General features: G+C 36.0%; 1 protein-coding gene across 1 annotated transcript in view; it reads left to right on the top strand.

Moving 5' to 3' along the window:
- The window catches only part of CD19 (CD19 molecule), a 114,044-nt gene that overhangs the window by 73,234 nt on the left and 17,894 nt on the right, over positions 1–22,916 (top strand). Inside the window, exons 10-11 of the mRNA XM_053694402.1 lie at positions 8,579–8,632; positions 18,190–18,237. Coding sequence (XP_053550377.1) covers positions 8,579–8,632; positions 18,190–18,237 — 102 coding nt within the window. The remainder of the gene's footprint in view (positions 1–8,578; positions 8,633–18,189; positions 18,238–22,916) is intronic.

Here is a 22,916-nt window from a genome sequence, read left to right as displayed (position 1 = left end):
ACTTAAGGAGAGACAAGTGCCATTAGCGCTGTTTTTCTGTGAGTGTTTTAGGAGCCCTATATAGCACATGTGTATACCGTGCAGGCTGCCGCATCTCATTTTGCCTTTTTTAAGGCTATAATTGTTGTTTATTGGTTCCTTGCATACTGCAAAGCCTTTTATTACTCTGTGTAACTCAGTCAGAAATCACTGGCTTTTGAGTTCAACAGCTCAGGTGTTTTGTGTGTACTATAATATTTTCCAAAGGGTCACTCTCAGGGGCGTAACTATACAGGGTGTAGGATTCGCCATTGCGACCGGGTCCATCGCTTTAGGGAGCCCACAGTCACTGCTGCCTCAAAGCTGTGCTCTTACTAGTACAGTTCCCTTCAGACCCGCGCAAACGTATTTTCAAAGAGAGCACAGGATCTGGATGGTGTGTGCTCTCTCTCTCTCTCTCTCTCTCTCTCTCTCTCTATATATATATATATATATATATATATATATATATATATATATATATATATATATATATATTATGGCGCAACTGAGGGTCCAGCAGAGAGTAGCACATCTTAATGTGCACTACTTACTTAGGGCGGACTGTTTAGAAAAAGGCGCGGTCTGGAGTCATTTGTTGAGTGATTGCCAGCTATCATTCATGTTGTAGAGCTTTTATTTAACAGCCTGAGCCTCCACTTTATTGGGGAAGACAAGGGATGAACACCGGCATTTGTGCACACACCTCTCATTAAAGGGACATTCCAGCCAAATTTGGAAACCACATGGATGCATTTCAGTTTTGAATAGAAGCATTTTTGTAATATACATGCATTAGCAAAAATGCTTCTAATAAAAGCTCTAGCTGTTTCAAAAGTGTATTTAAGTATGCACCGTGCACCAGCATTTTAAACACAGCACTTGCCCAGAGAGCCTAAGGTGCTTATATCATCTGGTAATTACTCATTATGTTAATTGCTAACATAATACAAGCCCCACTGCTGCTCTGAGCAGCTGCAGTATTTAAAATGCTGGTGCACAGAGAATATCTAACTTGTGGCATCTAGTGCAGCTGAGGCAGACAGCAGATTCAGTTCTGCGGGGCTTACTACAGCCCTCTCTAGCACTGCTGTTTTTGTTTACAGAGTAGTATTTCTGCCATACAGGGCATGTAGCGTGTTCTTCCTCACTGAGGCTGGAATCTCTTCAATAGCTTAAAAACATAATTTATGTAAGAACTTACCTGATAAATTCATTTCTTTCATATTAACAAGAGTCCATGAGCTAGTGACGTATGGGATATACATTCCTACCAGGAGGGGCAAAGTTTCCCAAACCTTAAAATGCCTATAAATACACCCCTCACCACACCCACAAATCAGTTTAACGAATAGCCAAGAAGTGGGGTGATAAGAAAAAAAGTGCGAAGCATATAAAATAAGGAATTGGAATAATTGTGCTTTATACAAAAAAATCATAACCACCACAAAAAAGGGTGGGCCTCATGGACTCTTGTTAATATGAAAGAAATGAATTTATCAGGTAAGTTCTTACATAAATTATGTTTTCTTTCATGTAATTAACAAGAGTCCATGAGCTAGTGACGTATGGGATAATGACTACCCAAGATGTGGATCTTTCCACACAAGAGTCACTAGAGAGGGAGGGATAAAATAAAGACAGCCAATTCCTGCTGAAAATAATCCACACCCAAAATAAAGTTTAACAAAAAACATAAGCAGAAGATTCAAACTGAAATCGCTGCCTGAAGAACTTTTCTACCAAAAACTGCTTCAGAAGAAGAAAATACATCAAAATGGTAGAATTTAGTAAAAGTATGCAAAGAGGACCAAGTTGCTGCTTTGCAGATCTGGTCAACCGAAGCTTCATTCCTAAACGCCCAGGAAGTAGATACTGACCTAGTAGAATGAGCTGTAATTCTCTGAGGCGGAATTTTACCCGACTCAACATAGGCAAGATGAATTAAAGATTTCAACCAAGATGCCAAAGAAATGGCAGAAGCTTTCTGGCCTTTCCTAGAACTGGAAAAGATAACAAATAGACTAGAAGTCTTACGGAAAGATTTCGTAGCTTCAACATAATATTTCAAAGCTCTAACAACATCCAAAGAATGCAATGATTTCTCCTTAGAATTCTTAGGATTAGGACATAATGAAGGAACCACAATTTCTCTACTAATGTTGTTGGAATTCACAACTTTAGGTAAAAATTCAAAAGAAGTTCGCAACACCGCCTTATCCTGATGAAAAATCAGAAAAGGAGACTCACACGAAAGAGCAGAAAATTCAGAAACTCTTCTAGCAGAAGAGATGGCCAAAAGGAACAAAACTTTCCAAGAAAGTAATTTAATGTCCAATGAATGCATAGGTTCAAACGGAGGAGCTTGAAGAGCTCCCAGAACCAAATTCAAACTCCAAGGAGGAGAAATTGACTTAATGACAGGTTTTATACGAACCAAAGCTTGTACAAAACAATGAATATCAGGAAGAATAGCAATCTTTCTGTGAAAAAGAACAGAAAGAGCGGAGATTTGTCCTTTCAAAGAACTCGCGGACAAACCCTTATCTAAACCATCCTGAAGAAACTGTAAAATCCTCGGTATTCTAAAAGAATGCCAAGAAAAATGATGAGAAAGACACCAAGAAATATAAGTCTTCCAGACTCTATAATATATCTCTCGAGATACAGATTTACGAGCCTGTAACATAGTATTAATCACGGAGTCAGAGAAACCTCTATGACCAAGAATCAAGCGTTCAATCTCCATACCTTTAAATTTAAGGATTTCAGATCCGGATGGAAAAAAGGACCTTGAGACAGAAGGTCTGGTCTTAACGGAAGAGTCCATGGTTGGCAAGATGCCATCCGGACAAGATCCGCATACCAAAACCTGTGAGGCCATGCCGGAGCTATTAGCAGAACAAACGAGCATTCCCTCAGAATCTTGGAGATTACTCTTGGAAGAAGAACTAGAGGCGGAAAGATATAGGCAGGATGATACTTCCAAGGAAGTGATAATGCATCCACTGCCTCCGCCCGAGGATCCCGGGATCTGGACAGATACCTGGGAAGTTTCTTGTTTAGATGAGAGGCCATCAGATCTATCTCTGGGAACCCCCACATTTGAACAATCTGAAGAAATACCTCTGGGTGAAGAGACCATTCGCCCGGATGCAACGTTTGGCGACTGAGATAATCCGCTTCCCAATTGTCTACACCTGGGATATGAACCGCAGAGATTAGACAGGAGCTGGATTCCGCCCAAACCAAAATTCGAGATACTTCTTTCATAGCCAGAGGACTGTGAGTCCCTCCTTGATGATTGATGTATGCCACAGTTGTGACATTGTCTGTCTGAAAACAAATGAACGATTCTCTCTTCAGAAGAGGCCAAAACTGAAGAGCTCTGAAAACTGCACGGAGTTCCAAGATATTGATCGGTAATCTCACCTCCTGAGATTCCCAAACTCCTTGTGCCGTCAGAGATCCCCACACAGCTCCCCAACCTGTGAGACTTGCATCTGTTGAAATTACAGTCCAGGTCGGAAGAACAAAAGAAGCCCCCTGAATTAAACGATGGTGATCTGTCCACCACGTTAGAGAGTGCCGAACAATCGGTTTTAAAGATATTAATTGATATATCTTCGTGTAATCCCTGCACCATAGGTTCAGCATACAGAGCTCAAGAGGTCGCATGTGAAAACGAGCAAAGGGGATCGCGTCCGATGCAGCAGTCATAAGACCTAGAATTTCCATGCATAAGGCTACCGAAGGGAATGATTGAGACTGAAGGTTTCGACAGGCTGTAATCAATTTTAGACGTCTCTTGTCTGTTAAAGACAAAGTCATGGACACTGAATCTATCTGGAAACCCAGAAAGGTTACCCTTGTTTGAGGAATCAAAGAACTTTTTGGTAAATTGATCCTCCAACCATGATCTTGAAGAAACAACACAAGTCGATTCGTATGAGACTCTGCTAAATGTAAAGACGGAGCAAGTACCAAGATATCGTCCAAATAAGGAAATACCACAATACCCTGTTCTCTGATTACAGACAGAAGGGCACCGAGAATCTTTGTGAAAATTCTTGGAGCTGTAGCAAGGCCAAACGGTAGAGCCACAAATTGGTAATGCTTGTCTAGAAAAGAGAATCTCAGGAACTGATAATGATCTGGATGAATCGGAATATGCAGATATGCATCCTGTAAATCTATTGTGGACATATAATTCCCTTGCTGAACAAAAGGCAATATAGTCCTTACAGTTACCATCTTGAACGTTGGTATCCTTACATAACGATTCAATAATTTTAGATCCAGAACTGGTCTGAAGGAATTCTCCTTCTTTGGTACAATGAAGAGATTTGAATAAAACCCCATCCCCTGTTCCGGAATTGGAACTGGCATAATTACTCCAGCCAACTCTAAATCTGAAACACAATTCAGAAATGCTTGAGCTTTCACTGGATTTACTGGGACATGGGAAAGAAAAAATCTCTTTGCAGGAGGTCTCATCTTGAAACCAATTCTGTACCCTTCTGAAACAATGTTCTGAATCCAAAGATTGTGAACAGAATTGATCCAAATTTCTTTGAAAAAACGTAACCTGCCCCCTACCAGCTGAACTGGAATGAGGGCCGTACCTTCATGTGAACTTAGAAGCAGGCTTTGCCTTTCTAGCAGGCTTGGATTTATTCCAGACTGGAGATGGTTTCCAAACTGAAACTGCTCCTGAGGACGAAGGATCAGGCTTTTGTTCTTTGTTGAAACGAAAGGAACGAAAACGATTGTTAGCCCTGTTTTTACCTTTAGACTTTTTATCCTGTGGTAAAAAAGTTCCTTTCCCACCAGTAACAGTTGAAATAATAGAATCCAACTGAGAACCAAATAATTTGTTTCCCTGGAAAGAAATGGAAAGTAAAGTTGATTTAGAAGCCATATCAGCATTCCAAGTCTTAAGCCATAAAGCTCTTCTGGCTAAGATAGCCAGAGACATAAATCTAACATCAACTCTAATAATATCAAAAATGGCATCACAGATGAAATTATTAGCATGCTGGAGAAGAATAATAATATCATGAGAATCACGATTTGTTACTTGTTGCGCTAGAGTTTCCAACCAAAAAGTTGAAGCTGCAGCAACATCAGCCAATGATATAGCAGGTCTAAGAAGATTACCTGAACATAGATAAGCTTTTCTTAGAAAAGATTCAATTTTTCTATCTAAAGGATCCTTAAACGAGGTACCATCTGATGTAGGAATGGTAGTACGTTTAGCAAGGGTAGAAATAGCCCCATCAACTTTAGGGATTTTGTCCCAAAATTCTAACCTGTCAGGCGGAACAGGATATAATTGCTTAAAAACGTTTAGAAGGAGTAAATGAATTACCCAATCTATCCCATTCCTTAGCAATTACTGCAGAAATAGCATTAGGAACAGAAAAGACTTCTGGAATAACCGCAGGAGCTTTAAAAACCTTATCCAAACGTATAGAATTAGTATCAAGAGGACTAGAATCCTCTATTTCTAAAGCAATTAGTACTTCTTTAAGTAAAGAGCGAATAAATTCCATCTTAAATAAATATGAAGATTTATCAGCATCAATCTCTGAGACAGAATCCTCTGAACCAGAAGAGTCCAAAGAATCAGAATGATGGTGTTCATTTAAAAATTCATCTGTAGAGAGAGAAGATTTAAAAGACTTTTTACGTTTACTAGAAGGAGAAATAACAGACAAAGCCTTCTTTATAGATTCAGAAACAAAATCTCTTATGTTATCAGGAACATTCTGCACCTTAGATGTTGAGGGAACTGCAACAGGCAATGGTACATCACTAAAGGAAATATTATCTGCATTAACAAGTTTGTCATGACATTTAATACAAACAACAGCTGGAGGAATAGCTACCAAAAGTTTACAGCAGATACACTTAGCTTTGGTAGATCCAGCAGGCAGAGGTTTTCCTGTAGTATCTTCTGGCTCAGATGCAACGTGAGACATCTTGCAATATGTAAGAGAAAAAACAACATATAAAGCAAAATAGATCAAATTCCTTATAAGACAGTTTCAGGAATGGGAAAAAAATGCCAAACATCAAGCTTCTAGCAACCAGAAGCAAATGAAAAATGAGACTGAAATAATGTGGAGACAAAGGCGACGCCCAAAATGACACCACATCCGGAACGCCGACATTTTTGGCGCAAAATAACGTCAAAAATGACGCAACTTCCGGCGACACGTATGACGCCGGAAACGGAAATGAATTTTTGCGCCAAAAAAGTCCGCGCCAAGAATGACGCAATAAAATGAAGCATTTTCAGCCCCCGCGAGCCTAACAGCCCACAGGGAAAAAAGTCAAATTTTTGAGGTAAGAAAATATATGATAATTAAAGCATAATCCCAAATATGAAACTGACTGTCTGGAAATAAGGAAAGTTGAACATTCTGAGTCAAGGCAAATAAATGTTTGAATACATATATTTAGAACTTTATAAATAAAGTGCCCAACCATAGCTTAGAGTGTCACAGAAAATAAGACTTACTTACCCCAGGACACTCATCTACATGTTTGTAGAAAGCCAAACCAGTACTGAAACGAGAATCAGTAGAGGAAATGGTAAATATAAGAGTATATCGTCGATCTGAAAAGGGAGGTAAGAGATGAATCTCTACGACCGATAACAGAGAACCTTATGAAATAGACCCCGTAGAAGGAGATCACTGCATTCAATAGGCAATACTCTCCTCACATCCCTCTGACATTCACTGCACGCTGAGAGGAAAACCGGGCTCCAACTTGCTGCGGAGCGCATATCAACGTAGAATCTAGCACAAACTTACTTCACCACCTCCATCGGAGGCAAAGTTTGTAAAACTGATTTGTGGGTGTGGTGAGGGGTGTATTTATAGGCATTTTAAGGTTTGGGAAACTTTGCCCCTCCTGGTAGGAATGTATATCCCATACGTCACTAGCTCATGGACTCTTGTTAATTACATGAAAGAAATCCAAGCCGCTTGTCAGTGTTTGCAGTGCTGCTGTTCAGCAAGCAAGTGTATCTGAAGTTTCCTCCCACGGGTAAAAGGTATGTGCTGTGTTACTTTCCCAACTATTATTATCACTTGTGCAAGTATAATTTAAAGGGATACTGAACCCAAATTTTTTTCTTTCATGATTCAGATAGAGCATTGCAATTTTAAGCAACTTTCTAATTTACTCCTATTATCAATTTTTCTTCGTTCTCTTGCTATCTTTATTTTAAAAAGAAAGTCCAGAACCCTGGACAGCACTTGTTTATTGGTGGATGAATTTATCCACCAATCAGCAAGAACAACCCAGGTTGTTCACCAAAAATGGGCCGGCATATAAACTAACATTCTTGCTTTTCAAATAAAGATACCAAGAGAATGAAGAACATTTGCTAATAGGAGTAAATTAGAAAGTTGCTTAAAATTGCATGCTCTATCTGAATCACACAAAAAAAAAATAGGTTCAGTGTCCCTTTAACAACCTTTGTCCTGCTGCTGCTAATTATGAGGTTTGAGGTCGTAATACAGGGCAATATTTATCCCCTTTGCCATGCCGTTTTGACCAGCCTCTCTCTTAGCACTTTAACTATTTCACTGCTAGAAGGACTTGCAGTCTGCAGTTAAAATGAGTGAAATCAGTTGACTAAAAATCGTACAATTACCTCCCAGCTCTCAAAAATGTGAAAACAAATGTAAATATTATTTAATAGACACACCAAGAAAAAGAAAAATGAATAAAAATCCTCTGAATCCCATTTATGAAAAATAAATAAATAAAACAATTCACTCCAAAACATCCAGTCTGGCTACGTATATTTCCCTCCTGTCACTCAATAAAACACAAGTATATATATTTTATTAATCTAATGTCTTTGTGCATGTCTGTGTTCCTGTGTTTCTGCTTCCCACTAGTAATTGGAATGGATTTGTGGACTCTCCATGCCATTGGAAAGAAAACAAAATGAATGCTTACCTGATACATTTATTTATTTCCTGGAATGGAGAGTCCACGACCCACCCTTAATTCGATTTAAGATGGCAGTTTTTGTGTATAAACCTCAGGCATCTCTATACTCTTGTGTCATCTTCTATTTCCACTTTCCTTCAACCGAATGACTGGGGATTATGGGTAATGGGAGTGACACTTAACAGCTCTGCTGGGGTGTTCTTTGCCTCCTCCTGCTGGCCAGGAGTTGAATTCCCACTAGTAATTGGAATGGATTCATGGACTCTCCATGCCAGGAAAGAAATAAATTTATCAGGTAAGCATACATTTTGTTTTCTCTGCTGTCAGCAACAACAGAAGATAAATGCAGGAGAAAACATATGAAAGTAGTTTATATAGGTCCTAATGTCACCCCTTTTTAACAGAAAGTTACTTTGTGAACTATTGTGGGGCCATAATAATTCTCACTAGAATGTCCTTATTAACAGAGTCAGAGAAAGACAGTGACAGAACAGAAGGTAGAGAAGAATGACAGAGATATTAGCAGATTAAGAGGACATGAGCACGTGAGGGTACAAACTGACACCTGCTGTCTTTTCAACAGGAGAATCTTATGAAAATGCAAACCAGGAAACCGTGGATGAAGTGAGTTTAGAAGGTAATGCGATATCATGAGACAGACAGAAAAATACCAGCGAGGATAGGGGCCTTAAATGATGTACTAGATTTAAAAAGACACATTCGCTTATGGCTGGTAATCCAATCAATGGTGGCATATATGCATTTTCTCCAATCACTGACCAATTTATAAATACTTAGGGCCAGATTATAAATGGAGCATTATTTTACGTTCCTGCTCACACACTAACTCCGCTAGAAGTAAGGGTTTTTTTGTGCGCAAAAAGCCGTACATCGAATATTGTGATTACGTTGACGTATTCCCGCATAGAAGTCAATGGAGCAAAAAAAGTGGAAAAAAAACCCCAAAACTAACACCCTACTCGCACGCAAACCCAATCGCATATTTTCAAGTGCACTAACCAAACTTGAAAATATTAATATTTCACATTCCAATGTTCTTCACATAGCAGAATATGTTCTATTTATTCATAAATACATATTTCTACATATATCTGATGGTATCTTGGTACATTATATTTCTATACCTATATATACATGATTATATATAGGTATAGATATATATAGGAATATCTATTTAGAAATACTTAGAACATATTCTACTATATGCAGAACATTGTTATGTGAAATATTTGCAATGAGACATAGCATGAGAACTAGCGCAGTGAAGGGGGTAAGTCGTGCAGCGATAGGCAGCAAATAAAAAAATAAAATAAAACGCTCATATATTTTATTTGCAAAAAGGTACTACACAATTTTTTGGGGGGCAGTTGGGGCCAGTGTTCCCTCTAAGGCCAGTTTTGTGAGCGACTCAGCAGTGAAACAGTTAATTAAAGCAATTAGCAAACACTTCACAATGCAGACTGCAAGGTGTGATTCCCTTATTAACTGTTTTACTGCTGGGTCGCTCACAAAACTGGCCTTAGGGGGAACACTTGTTGGGGCACATTTTAAAAACTAACCAGAGGTCTGACTGGTTAATTTTTTGAGCGTCAATTGCTTGGTTATTTATCGAGCTGGTTATTTATCGAGCGCCCGTAAACGGGCAAATTAATTAGCGCTCAACTTGTAATCTAGCCCTTAATATATGATAATTTTAGCTTAACTTCAGCTAAAATTTTATTTGGGTGGTCAGTAAAATCAGCCGGGTGGTGTGCCCATTAAATAGGTCCCAGGGAAAACACTGCAATGTATGTATTAAATTTACATTAATAAAATGCATTGAAATTCAAATTAAAAGTATACAGCAAAATGTGAATTTTAAGGGACAGTCTAGTCAAAATTAAACTTTCATGATTTAGATAGGGCATGCAATTTTAAAGGACCATTAAACTTGACATTTCAACAACGCATAAAGGGCTAGATTACAAGTGGAGCACTAAATTATTCCGCACCCGTAAACAAGCAAATTGACCCATTGCAACTGACTGGTTATTGCTACCGCAAGCTTGCGGTAGCAATTAGCACTCTGAAAATGAACCAGAGATCAGATCTCTAGTTTAATTTTCTAAATGTCCCCCAATTGCCCCCAAAATACAGTGGTGTGTTTGTTTTAAAAAATAAAAACAGTGAGAATCTGTATTTTTTAAGAATATAACTACACAAAGCAAAGTGGCGGTGCGGGTGTTAGGAAAAAACAGCACTGAAAAGTGCCTTTACATTGTGGTCTATGGGAAACTGTGTGTTTTCTATGGCCTAGATTTAGAGTTTGGCGTTAGCCGTCAAAACCAGCGTTAGAGGCTCCTAACGCTGGTTTTGGGCTACCGCCAGTATTTAGAGTCAGTCAGGAAAGGGTCTAACGCTCACTTTGCAGCCGCGACTTTTCCATACCGCAGATCCCCCTACGCCAATTGCGTATCCTATCTTTTCAATGGGATCTTTCTAACACCAGTATTTAGAGTCGTGGCTGAAGTGAGCGTTAGAAATCTAACGACAAAACTCCAGCCGCAGAAAAAAGTCAGTAGTTAAGAGCTTTCTGGGCTAACGCCGGTTTATAAAGCTCTTAACTACTGTGCTCTAAAGTACACTAACACCCATAAACTACCTATGCACCCCTAAACCGAGGTCCCCCCACATCGCCGCCACTCTATTAAAACATTTTAACCCCTAATCTGCCGACCGCAAACCGCCGCCACCTACATTATCCCTATGTACCCCTAATCTGCTGCCCCTAATACCGCCGACACCTACATAATATTTATTAACCCCTAATCTGCCACCCCCGCTATCGCTGACACCTGCATATTTTTTTAACCCCTAATCTGCCGCTCCGTACACCGCCGCAACCTACATTATACCTATGTACCCCTAATCTGCTGCCCCTAACACAGCCGACCCCTATATTATATTTATTAACCCCTAATCTGCCCCCCACAACGTCGCCGCCAGCTACCTACAATAATTAACCCCTAATCTGCCGACCGCACCTCACCGCTACTATAATAAAGTTATTAACCCCTAATCCGCCTCACTCCCGCCTCAATAACCCTATAATAAATATTATTAACCCCTAATCTGCCCTCCCTAACATCGCCGACACCTAACTTCAATTATTAACCCCTAATCTGCCGACCGGATCTCGCCGCTACTCTAATAAATGGATTAACCCCTAAAGCTAAGTCTAACCCTAACACTAACACCCCCCTAAATTAAATATAATTTAAATCTAACGAAATAAATTAACTCTTATGAAATAAATTATTCCTATTTAAAGCTAAATACTTACCTGTAAAATAAACCCTAATATAGCTACAATATAACTAATAATTACATTGTAGCTATTTTAGGATTTATATTTATTTTACAGGCAACTTTGTATTTATTTTAACCAGGTACAATAGCTATTAAATAGTTAAGAACTATTTAATAGCTAAAATAGTTAAAATAATTACAAAATTACCTGTAAAATAAATCCTAACCTAAGTTACAATTAAACCTAACACTACACTATCAATAAATTAATTAAATACAATACCTACAAATAACTACAATTAAATAAACTAACTAAAGTACAAAAAAATAAAAAAGAACTGTTACAAAAAATAAAAAAATATTTACAAACATTAGAAAAATATTACAACAATTTTAAACTAATTACACCTACTCTAAGCCCCCTAATAAAATAACAAAGACCCCCAAAATAAAAAAATGCCCTACCCTATTCTAAATTTAAAAAGTTCAAAGCTCTTTTACCTTACCAGCCCTGAAAAGGGCCATTTGCGGGGCATGCCCCAAATAATTCAGCTCTTTTGCCTGTAAAAAAACCCATACAATACCCCCCCCCAACATTACAACCCACCACCCACATACCCCTAATCTAACCCAAACCCCCCTTAAATAAACCTAACACTAAGCCCCTGAAGATCTTCCTACCTTATCTTCACCATGCCAGGTTCACCGATCCGTCCTCCGAAGTCTTCATCCTAGCCTCCGAAGTCTTCATCCAAGTCCAAGTGGGGGCTGGCGATCCATAATCCGGCTGAAGTCTTCTATCAAGCGGCGGCTGAAGAGGTCCAGAAGAGGCTCCAAAGTCTTCCTCCTATCCGGGCAGAAGAGTAGATCCGGACCGGCAACCATCTTCTTCAAAGCGGTGACCTCCGGCGCGGATCCATCCTCTTCTTGCGACGTCCTAAGTCCGAATGAAGGTTCCTTTAAGGGACGTCATCCAAGATGGCGTCCCTCGAATTCCGATTGGCTGATAGGATTCTATCAGCCAATCGGAATTAAGGTAGGAAAATTCTGATTGGCTGATGGAATCAGCCAATCAGATTCAAGTTCAATCCGATTGGCTGATTGGATCAGCCAATCAGATTGAGCTCGCATTCTATTGGCTGTTCCGGTTAGGATTTATTTTACAGGTAATTTTGTAATTATTTTAACTATTTTAGCTATTAAATAGTTCTTAACTATTTAATAGCTATTGTACCTGGTTAAAATAATTACAAAGTTGCCTGTAAAATAAATATAAATCCTAAAATAGCTACAATGTAATTATTAGTTATATTGTAGCTATATTAGGGTTTATTTTACAGGTAAGTATTTAGCTTTAAATAGGAATAATTTATTTAATAAGAGTTAATTTATTTCGTTAAATTTAAATTATATTTAACTTAGGGGGGTGTTAGTGTTAGGGTTAGACTTAGCTTTAGGGGTTAATCCATTTATTAGAGTAGCGGCGAGATCCGGTCGGCAGATTAGGGGTTAATAATTGAAGTTAGGTGTCGTCGATGTTAGGGAGGGCAGATTAGGGGTTAATAATATTTATTATATGGTTATTGAGGGGGGAGTGAGGCGGATTAGGGGTTAATAACATTATTATAGTAGCGGTGAGGTGCGGTCGGCAGATTAGGGGTTAATTATTGTAGGTAGCTGGCGGCGACGTTGTGGGGGGGGCAGATTAGGGGTTAATAAATATAATATGGGGTCGGCGGTGTTAGGGGCAGCAGATTAGGGGTACATAGGGATAACGTAGGTTGCGGCGGTGTACGGAGCGGCAGATTAGGGGTTAATAATAAAATGCAGGGGTCAGCGATAGCGGGGGCGGCAGATTAGGGGTTAATAAGTGTAAGGTTAGGGGTGTTTAGACTCGGGGTACATGTTAGGGTGTTAGGTGTAGACTTAGGAAGTGTTTCCCCATAGGAAACAATGGGGCTGCGTTAGGAGCTGAACGCTGCTTTTTTGCAGGTGTTAGGTTTTTTTTCAGCTCAAACAGCCCCATTGTTTCCTATGGGGGAATCGTGCACGAGCACGTTTTTGAAGCTGGCCGCGTCCGTAAGCACCGCTGGTATCGAGAGTTGCAGTTGCGGTAAATATGCTATACGCTCCTTTTTTGGAGCCTAACGCAGCCCTTCTGTGAACTCTAAATACCAGCGGTATTTAAAAGGTGCGGCCAGAAAAAAGCACGCGTAGCTAACGCACCCCTTTGGCCGCAAAACTCTAAATCTAGGCGTATATAAATATATATGTGTATGCTTATATACATAAATATGTATGTGTTAATATCTGTATATACACATACTAACACATAAATATATATGTATATACACATAGTAACACATAAATATATATGTATATACACATAGTAACACATAAATATATATGTATATACACATAGTAACACATAAATATATATGTATATACACATACTGACACATAAATATATCTGTATATACACATAGTAACACATAAATAAATATGTATATACACATAGTAACACATAAATATATATGTATATACACATAATAACACATAAATATATATGTATATACACATACTGACACATAAATATATCTGTATATACACATAATAACACATAAATATATATGTATATACACATACTGACACATAAATATATATGTATATACACACAGTAACACATAAATATATATGTATATACACATAGTAACACATAAATATATATGTATATACACATACTGACACATAAATATATATGTATATACACATAGTAACACATAAATATATATGTATATACACATAATAACACATAAATATATATGTATATACACATACTGACACATAAATATATCTGTATATACACATAATAACACATAAATATATATGTATATACACATACTGACACATAAATATATCTGTATATACACATAATAACACATAAATATATATGTATATACACACAGTAACACATAAATATATATGTATATACACATAATAACACATAAATATATATGTATATACACATAATAACACATAAATATATATGTATATACACATAGTAACACATAAATATATATGTATATACACATACTAACACATAAATATATATGTATATACACATAGTAACACATAAATATATCTGTATATACACATAATAACACATAAATATATATGTATATACACACAGTAACACATAAATATATATGTATATACACATAGTAACACATAAATATATCTGTATATACACATACTAACACATAAATATATCTGTATATACACATAGTAACACATAAATATATATGTATATACACATAGTAACACATAAATATATATGTATATACACATAATAACACATAAATATATATGTATATACACATAGTAACACATAAATATATCTGTATATACACATAATAACACATAAATATATATGTATATACACACAGTAACACATAAATATATATGTATATACACATAGTAACACATAAATATATATGTATATACACATAACACATAAATATATATGTATATACACATAGTAACACATAAATATATATGTATATACACATAGTAACACATAAATATATCTGTATATACACACAGTAACACATAAATATATAGTATATACACATAGTAACACATAAATATATATGTATATACACATAGTAACACATAAATATATATGTATATACACATACTAACACATAAATATATATGTATATACACATAATAACACATAAATATATATGTATATACACATACTGACACATAAATATATATGTATATACACACAGTAACACATAAATATATATGTATATACACATACTAACACATAAATATATATGTATATACACATATTAACACATAAATATATCTGTATATACACATAGTAACACATAAATATATATGTATATACACATAGTAACACATAAATATATATGTATATACACATACTAACACATAAATATATATGTATATACACATAGTAACACATAAATATATATGTATATACACATACTAACACATAAATATATATGTATATACACATAATAACACATAAATATATATGTATATACACATAATAACACATAAATATATATGTATATACACATATTAATACATAAATATATATGTATATACACATACTAACACATAAATATATATGTATATACACATATTAATACATAAATATATATGTATATACACATAATAACACATAAATATATATGTATATACACATACTAACACATAAATATATATGTATATACACATAATAACACATAAATATATATGTATATACACATAGTAACACATAAATATATATGTATATACACATAGTAACACATAAATATATATGTATATACACATAATAACACATAAATATATCTGTATATACACATAGTAACACATAAATATATATGTATATACACATAGTAACACATAAATATATATGTATATACACATATTAACAACACATAAATATATATGTATATACACATAATAACACATAAATATATATGTATATACACATAGTAACACATAAATATATATGTATATACACATATTAACAACACATAAATATATATGTATATACACATAATAACACATAAATATATATGTATATACACATAGTAACACATAAATATATATGTATATACACATAGTAACACATAAATATATATGTATATACACATAATAACACATAAATATATATGTATATACACATAGTAACACATAAATATATATGTATATACACATACTGACACATAAATATATATGTATATACACATAGTAACACATAAATATATATGTATATACACATAATAACACATAAATATATATGTATATACACATAGTAACACATAAATATATATGTATATACACATACTGACACATAAATATATATGTATATACACATAGTAACACATAAATATATATGTATATACACATAATAACACATAAATATATATGTATATACACATACTAACACATAAATATATATGTATATACACATAATAACACATAAATATATATGTATATACACATAGTAACACATAAATATATATGTATATACACATACTGACACATAAATATATATGTATATACACATAGTAACACATAAATATATATGTATATACACATAATAACACATAAATATATATGTATATACACATACTGACACATAAATATATATGTATATACACATAGTAACACATAAATATATATGTATATACACATAATAACACATAAATATATATGTATATACACATAGTAACACATAAATATATATGTGCATAATCATATACATATATATTTAAGATCTGCTGACCATCACTGCGCGACTTACCCTCTTCGCTGCCTAGTTCTCATGCCGTGCCTCAGGAAGCACGCTCGCATTGCACCTAACTTTTACGTGCGTTGGTATTACTAAGAGGAGCGCAAATATCGCCCTTGTGAAAGCCATATTTTGCGCTACACTTGTAATCTGGCCCAAAATATTTCATTATTGCAAGTGAAACATTATTGATATATACATTCATTATTTATTTTGCAGCCTTTTGTTGTAAAACACATCTAAAAAATGTGTTTGTTTCACTTTCTCCCAGGGAGGCTTTGGTTAATACTTTAAGGCAATTTATGTGAGCTTTTGTTTACTTTTCCCTCCCTCCCTAAACTTCAGTGGTGTCACGTGCTTTTAAATGGTGGATTATCAGTTTTACATCAACAATCAAGATAGGCAAATTATTCTTTACAATAGTAACCAAGTTTAATCAGTGCTAAACCACCTTAAGGGAATACAAGAGTGCAGTTTATCCCAATCTGCACATGTGCAAACAGAATTTGTGCTATATCCGAATATTAGCTTGTGATTGGTTAGCAGGGTTTCTTTTGTTCTGGGGGGCAGTTCACTTGGTATTCTTTGTTGAAAGCTAAATCTAGGTAGTCTCATATGTTAATTTCTAAGCCCTTGAAAGCCGCCTCTTATCTGAATGCATTTGACAGCTTTTCACAGTTAGAGGGTGTTAGTTCATATGTGCCATATAGATAACATTGTGCTCACTCTAGTGCACTGATTGGCTAAAATGCAAGTCTGTCAAAAGAACTGAAATAAGGGGACAGTCTGCAGAGGCTTAGATACAAGGTAATCACAGAGGTAAAAAGTATATTAATATAACAGTGTTGGTTATGCAAAACTAGGAAATGGGTAATAATGGGATTATCCAACTATTTAAACAATAAAATTCAGGAGTAGACTGTCCCTTTAAAAAAGACATGAAACCCACATATTTTCTTTCATGATTCACACAGAGTATGCGTTTTTAATAACTTTTTAATTTATTTCTATTGTCAAATTTCTTTCATTACCTTTGTATACTTTGTTGCTTATTGGTGGCTGCACATATATGCCTCTTCTCATTGGGTTTCACCCAGTAGTGCATTGATGCTCCAAAACAAAGGATACCAAGAGAATTGGGCAAATTAGATAAAAGAAGTAAATTGGAAAGTTGTTTAAAATTGTGTGTTCTATCTGAATCATGAAAAAAAAAATGTGAGTTTCATGTTCATTTTAAGTCATGCAGCATAATATTTAATGTACACAGGAATCTTATTTAAAGGGGGAATACATTTTAGCATTTTTAAAACGCTAGCCTGAATCTATGGAATAAATTAAATGGACCTTAATTCATGATTTGGAATTGAATATGCGCTAAAACATAATTTTATTTTGTTCATCACCCCCTCTGGCTGCCCACCACAAAACTAGCCATACAGTTACAGCACTCAGCCAGCTTGTTGTGTAACAGCTTTTACCTGTTGTCTTGTGCTCAGACTGCAGCTGGATACAAATCATACACTAATAGTTGTGTTCTTTATTTTATCTAGATGAAGATTATGAGAATGCAAACGAAGAAATAAAAGATGGATCTGAGGGTAATCGTATATAATATGTCTGCATTATGCTTTTCTTTTTTCTGTTCTGTGTAATGGGAGCACTTTTTTTTAAAGGGACATTAAGGGAACATGAATGTCAAAATTAAAGGGATACTGAACCCAAATTTTTTCTATCATGATTCGGATAGAGCATGCAATTTTAAGCAACTTTCTAATTTACTTCTGTTATCAATTTTTCTTCGTTCTCTTGATATCTTTATTTGAAAAAGAAGGCATCTAAGCTAAGGAGCCAGCAAATTTGTGGTTCAGAACCATGGACAGCATTTGTTTATTGGTGCTATCCAATCAGCAAGGACAACCCAGGTTGTTCACCAAAAATGGGCCGGCATCTAAACTTAAATTCTTGCTTTTCAAATAAACATACCAAGAGAATGAAGAAAATTTGATAATAGGAGTACATTAGAAAGTTGCTTAAAATTGCATGCTCTATCTGAATCACAAAAGAAAAAATTTGGGTACAGTGTCCCTTTAAGCTTTCATGGTTCAGAGAGAGCATGCAATACTGGGCACTACTGGGAGCTAGCTATTTATTGGCGGCTACACGCATATGCCTCTTGTCATTGGCTCACAAGATGTGTTCATCGAGGTCCCCATAGTGCATTGCTGCTGACTTTAACTACGTGTTTAACCCATTTGCGGTAGTAAAACCTAGTTATATACAAGCAACTGTGCAATAATAAAATGTATTTCAGCATATTCTTTTAGCGCCTTGTTTCATTTGCATGATAGAAAATAGTTGAATTTAATACCCCTTTAATTGTAAAACTAAATAGATACATTTTGAGTAGGGTACACCCAATATGTTTATATTGTGTAATGCACAGTCCTCTAAATAAAGATTTTTTTCCTATTTAAAGGGGCAGTCAAAACCAAAAATCACATGCTCTAATTTGTTAAAGCATTCTATTTTGCATTATTGATGCGAGATCTTTATAAATTAGGGTTAAACACACATGTAAAGTCTCGTTCAGGAGCATTGCAGTTCCTGAGCAGGACACAGTACATGATGCTACTGATTTGCTTAGTTCAGCAGAGCTTGCACCCTTCTGTGGGACAGTAAAGATATCTGTAAGGTGACAGCCTACCCTGGTGCATTGCCTCACTTGTGTTTCAGCATCCTCTGCTTAAATGGCTCTGTCAGCTGCAATGTAAGTTTATTGCATTGGCGGGTGAGAGAGACTGGTCTCTATATGAACTGCATTGGTACAGAGAGCCCCCCTTTGGTTGGATAAACAGCCGCAGATGCTTAGAAGACAAAATGCTGCCGGTTTGAGGGATAAAGAAAGCACCCTGCTGGACTAATATCATAAAGGCCATTTTAAAATTGGGTACAATATTCTGCTTATGATTTATAGATATTCTAACTGTTTTAAAGGAAACTTAAAGGGACAGTAAACACCTTGGGGGAGATTTATCAAGCAGCGGATGTTGCTTGCTCCGCCCGATGTTTCTGGCTTGCCCCTCACATTTTTGTAAATATTTTATTATATCTTTTCATGTGACAACCCTGAAGAAATGACACTTTGCTACAATGTAAAGTAGTGAGTGTACAGCCTGTATAACAGTGAAAATTTGCTGTCCCCTCAAAATAACTCAACACACAGCCATTAATGGCTCAACCGTTGGCAACAAAAGTGAGTACACCCCTAAGTGGAAATGTCCAAATTGGACCCAATTAGCCATTTTCCCTCCCCGGTGTCATGTGACTCGTTAGTGTTACAAGGTCTTAGGTGTGAATGGGGAGCAGGTGTGTTATTTGGTGTTATCTCTCTCATACTGGTCACTGGAAGTTCAACATGACACCTCATGGCAAAGAACTCTCTGAGGATCTAAAAAAAAGAATTGTTGCTCTACATAAAGATGGCCTAGGCTATAAGAAGATTGCCAAGACCTTGAAACTGATAAAGAAGAAAGAATCCTCAGAGCGTGCGCTGATGCTGTCCGATCGATTGTAGTCAGATGAGACTTCCAGAAAATGGCCGCACTCCCAAAGAAAATCTTGATGGATCTCAAGCTGTGAAGGATAGAAGAAGAGAGGCGCCACAAAACATAAAACAGTATCGTACGTCCAGATAAAACCCCTACGTTAGATGGTCACCCCGTGATACCAAATACTCACAGACAGAGTGGCACCAGAATCGTGCCTCAATGCGCGAGTCGGGACTGTTCAGAGTCGCCCGACAGACACACCCCAGCCAGTGAACGTCACTCCGTGTCTACCAATCAGACGTCGGCAATCGGCGAGCCTCCACAAATTCCGTGTGGCTACGATCGGTGCTCCTACCGCTGCAGGTAATGGGTGAAGGTGGAGGTGGAGATATTCACTCGTAGGGAATAGGAAATGGTGATGGTTTAAATACACACAGGAACAGAACAGGTACAAAAAAAGTCCGTATTTATTTGTTTAAAAGAAAACAACAGCAACGCGTTTCCCGGCTAGATATGCCGCTTCATCAGGCTGTTCTAAACATAGCTCTTGCTGCCAATAAATACCTTGCCTACACCTGTTAGTGGGCGTTCTAACAAGCTGTACCTGTCTTCCTGTTCTAAATTTAACTACTTCATCACCAGAAGTATATACATTCATGAGAATACTAACAGAACAAAATATTAGGACACACTAAATAAAATTAGAATTCCTATATCATTCACTCTATATATATGTAAATTGTACAGAGCATAATATTTGACATCACGATAAAAATGAAATTAAAAATATAAAAATATATAAAAACAAATTATATAAAAATTGTTTTCCACATGGGAACATAATTGTGTACAAATTTAAAAACATCCCATTATTGGACACCAATGGTGAAGATACTTTAAAATCATCTTAATAAGATAGAAATGACGGATAGTACAAAGTGGACCACCTTTACACCAAATGAGGGATTATAACCAGAACTATAATGCGGGCCGTTACATATGCAACTAGCAGGTGGTGATAGAGAAAAAGATGATAAATGTTATTTGTTAGAGCTGCATTTATTCAGAGGTAAATTAATTTCACAGCAGGCTTTAAGCAATCTCCTTAAGGTAAGCAAATGTCCATACATATGCACATTGACGGTTTTGTTGTATTTTACAAACCAAAAGTAACCGCCTTTCTGTATAGAATGTAAGACATATTACCGTAATGTCCAAGCAGCTGTAAACCGGATCGTCCGTTTCGTCTGAATGAAGACCGCCGTGCACTGTTCTCCTTTCAAAGTGCATCAACTCCGGACAGCCTTGTTCGGTTTACCTCTTTACCCGCTTGCAAGCGGTAATGGCAGCAAACTCCAGCAGCGTTCAGTCACAGTAACTCTATCACTCACGCTGCACAACCCGGAAGCTCCTCCCTCCAGTCTCCGGTCTCAGGATAGCAGCTGTGAGATCCCAGTAGGTAGCTATGCACACATCGAGTTGAATGGAGTCCCAGCACTCCACAGTGAAATAGAAAAAAGGTACAATGTGTTTCTTTTGCTCCTTAAGTAAAACACAGTGCAGAGTAGAGATAAAAGCAAAAAAGACTTTATTCGGTATATTCCATAAAACAGAGAAGTGTTCCTCAAAAGTTAAAAATGCGGTACAGAGAAAGTTTGACCGGTTTCGGTCATTGCGACCGTAGTCATAAACCTAAAAACAATTTGCCATCCTAAGGCTTTTAATCAGACTGTTGTTCTCCTATTGGAGAATCCAGTCACTCCCAATTTTAACTCTTTGTTAACTATTAGTAATACCAGACACAAGATATGATATGACCTTATGTTTAGAAAAAGGACATAGAAAACAATAGACAAATATAAGAATATACAAGGCATTATAAACATAATATAAATAGTATAATGCTTGATTTTCTATATTTAGCAAAATGCAAGATATTTGTACCTAAAAATCAAAATTAAGTGAAAAGTACAAAAAAAGGGCAATAGAAAAAGAAAAAGCAACAAAAATTTCAACAAGACCAACATTTGGTTTTAAATACTCATCTAGTGTATATAAATTGGATGTTAAATCCACATATGTGATCAAAGTATATCCAATCATGAATCAAAAATCAAAAAAGGGGGGAACAAGAGGTATAGCATACTGCTAATATTACAGTGAGTTTATATATAATGACCACAACATATTATATACACAGATAGCAAATTAATAAATAAATAAATAAATAAACCTTCCAACCTCAACACTTACAATTTAAGATGTTTCTTTTTCAATTTTAATGTGAATCATTTAATATGATGAATGGATGGGTAAAATCTAACCAGGTAGCAAAGGGATATTATAATTATATGTATTATGGTAAATGCCCAATGCCAAAAGAAAATATTTACTATATAATATATATTGCTACCACCAGTATGTTTGAGGGGAGAACCTATAAGACCTAATCCTCTAGACAAAGTATGCAAAAATGATTACGATAATTTGCAGAATGGACATATGAGGGTATGTATATTAATGAACATCTATACAGTCCTAGGAAATATTCATTACCTGTTCCAGTAATTAATGATGTCAAATTCAGAGTTGAATCCCACAGGTAGCAGGCTACCCAATTTATGTATCCAGAAAATCTCTTGTCTAGAGAGTATTTGAAACTTATCTCCTCCCCTTGGGGGTTTCTGGATCTGTTCGATAGCCTGCCACCTGAAGGATCCAACATCACC

This window comes from Bombina bombina, chromosome 11, assembly GCF_027579735.1.
Source record: "Bombina bombina isolate aBomBom1 chromosome 11, aBomBom1.pri, whole genome shotgun sequence".
In the NCBI taxonomy this organism is placed as follows: domain Eukaryota; kingdom Metazoa; phylum Chordata; class Amphibia; order Anura; family Bombinatoridae; genus Bombina; species Bombina bombina.
Note: the sequence above shows the minus strand (reverse complement) of the source record. Positions and strands in the feature narration are given on the sequence as shown.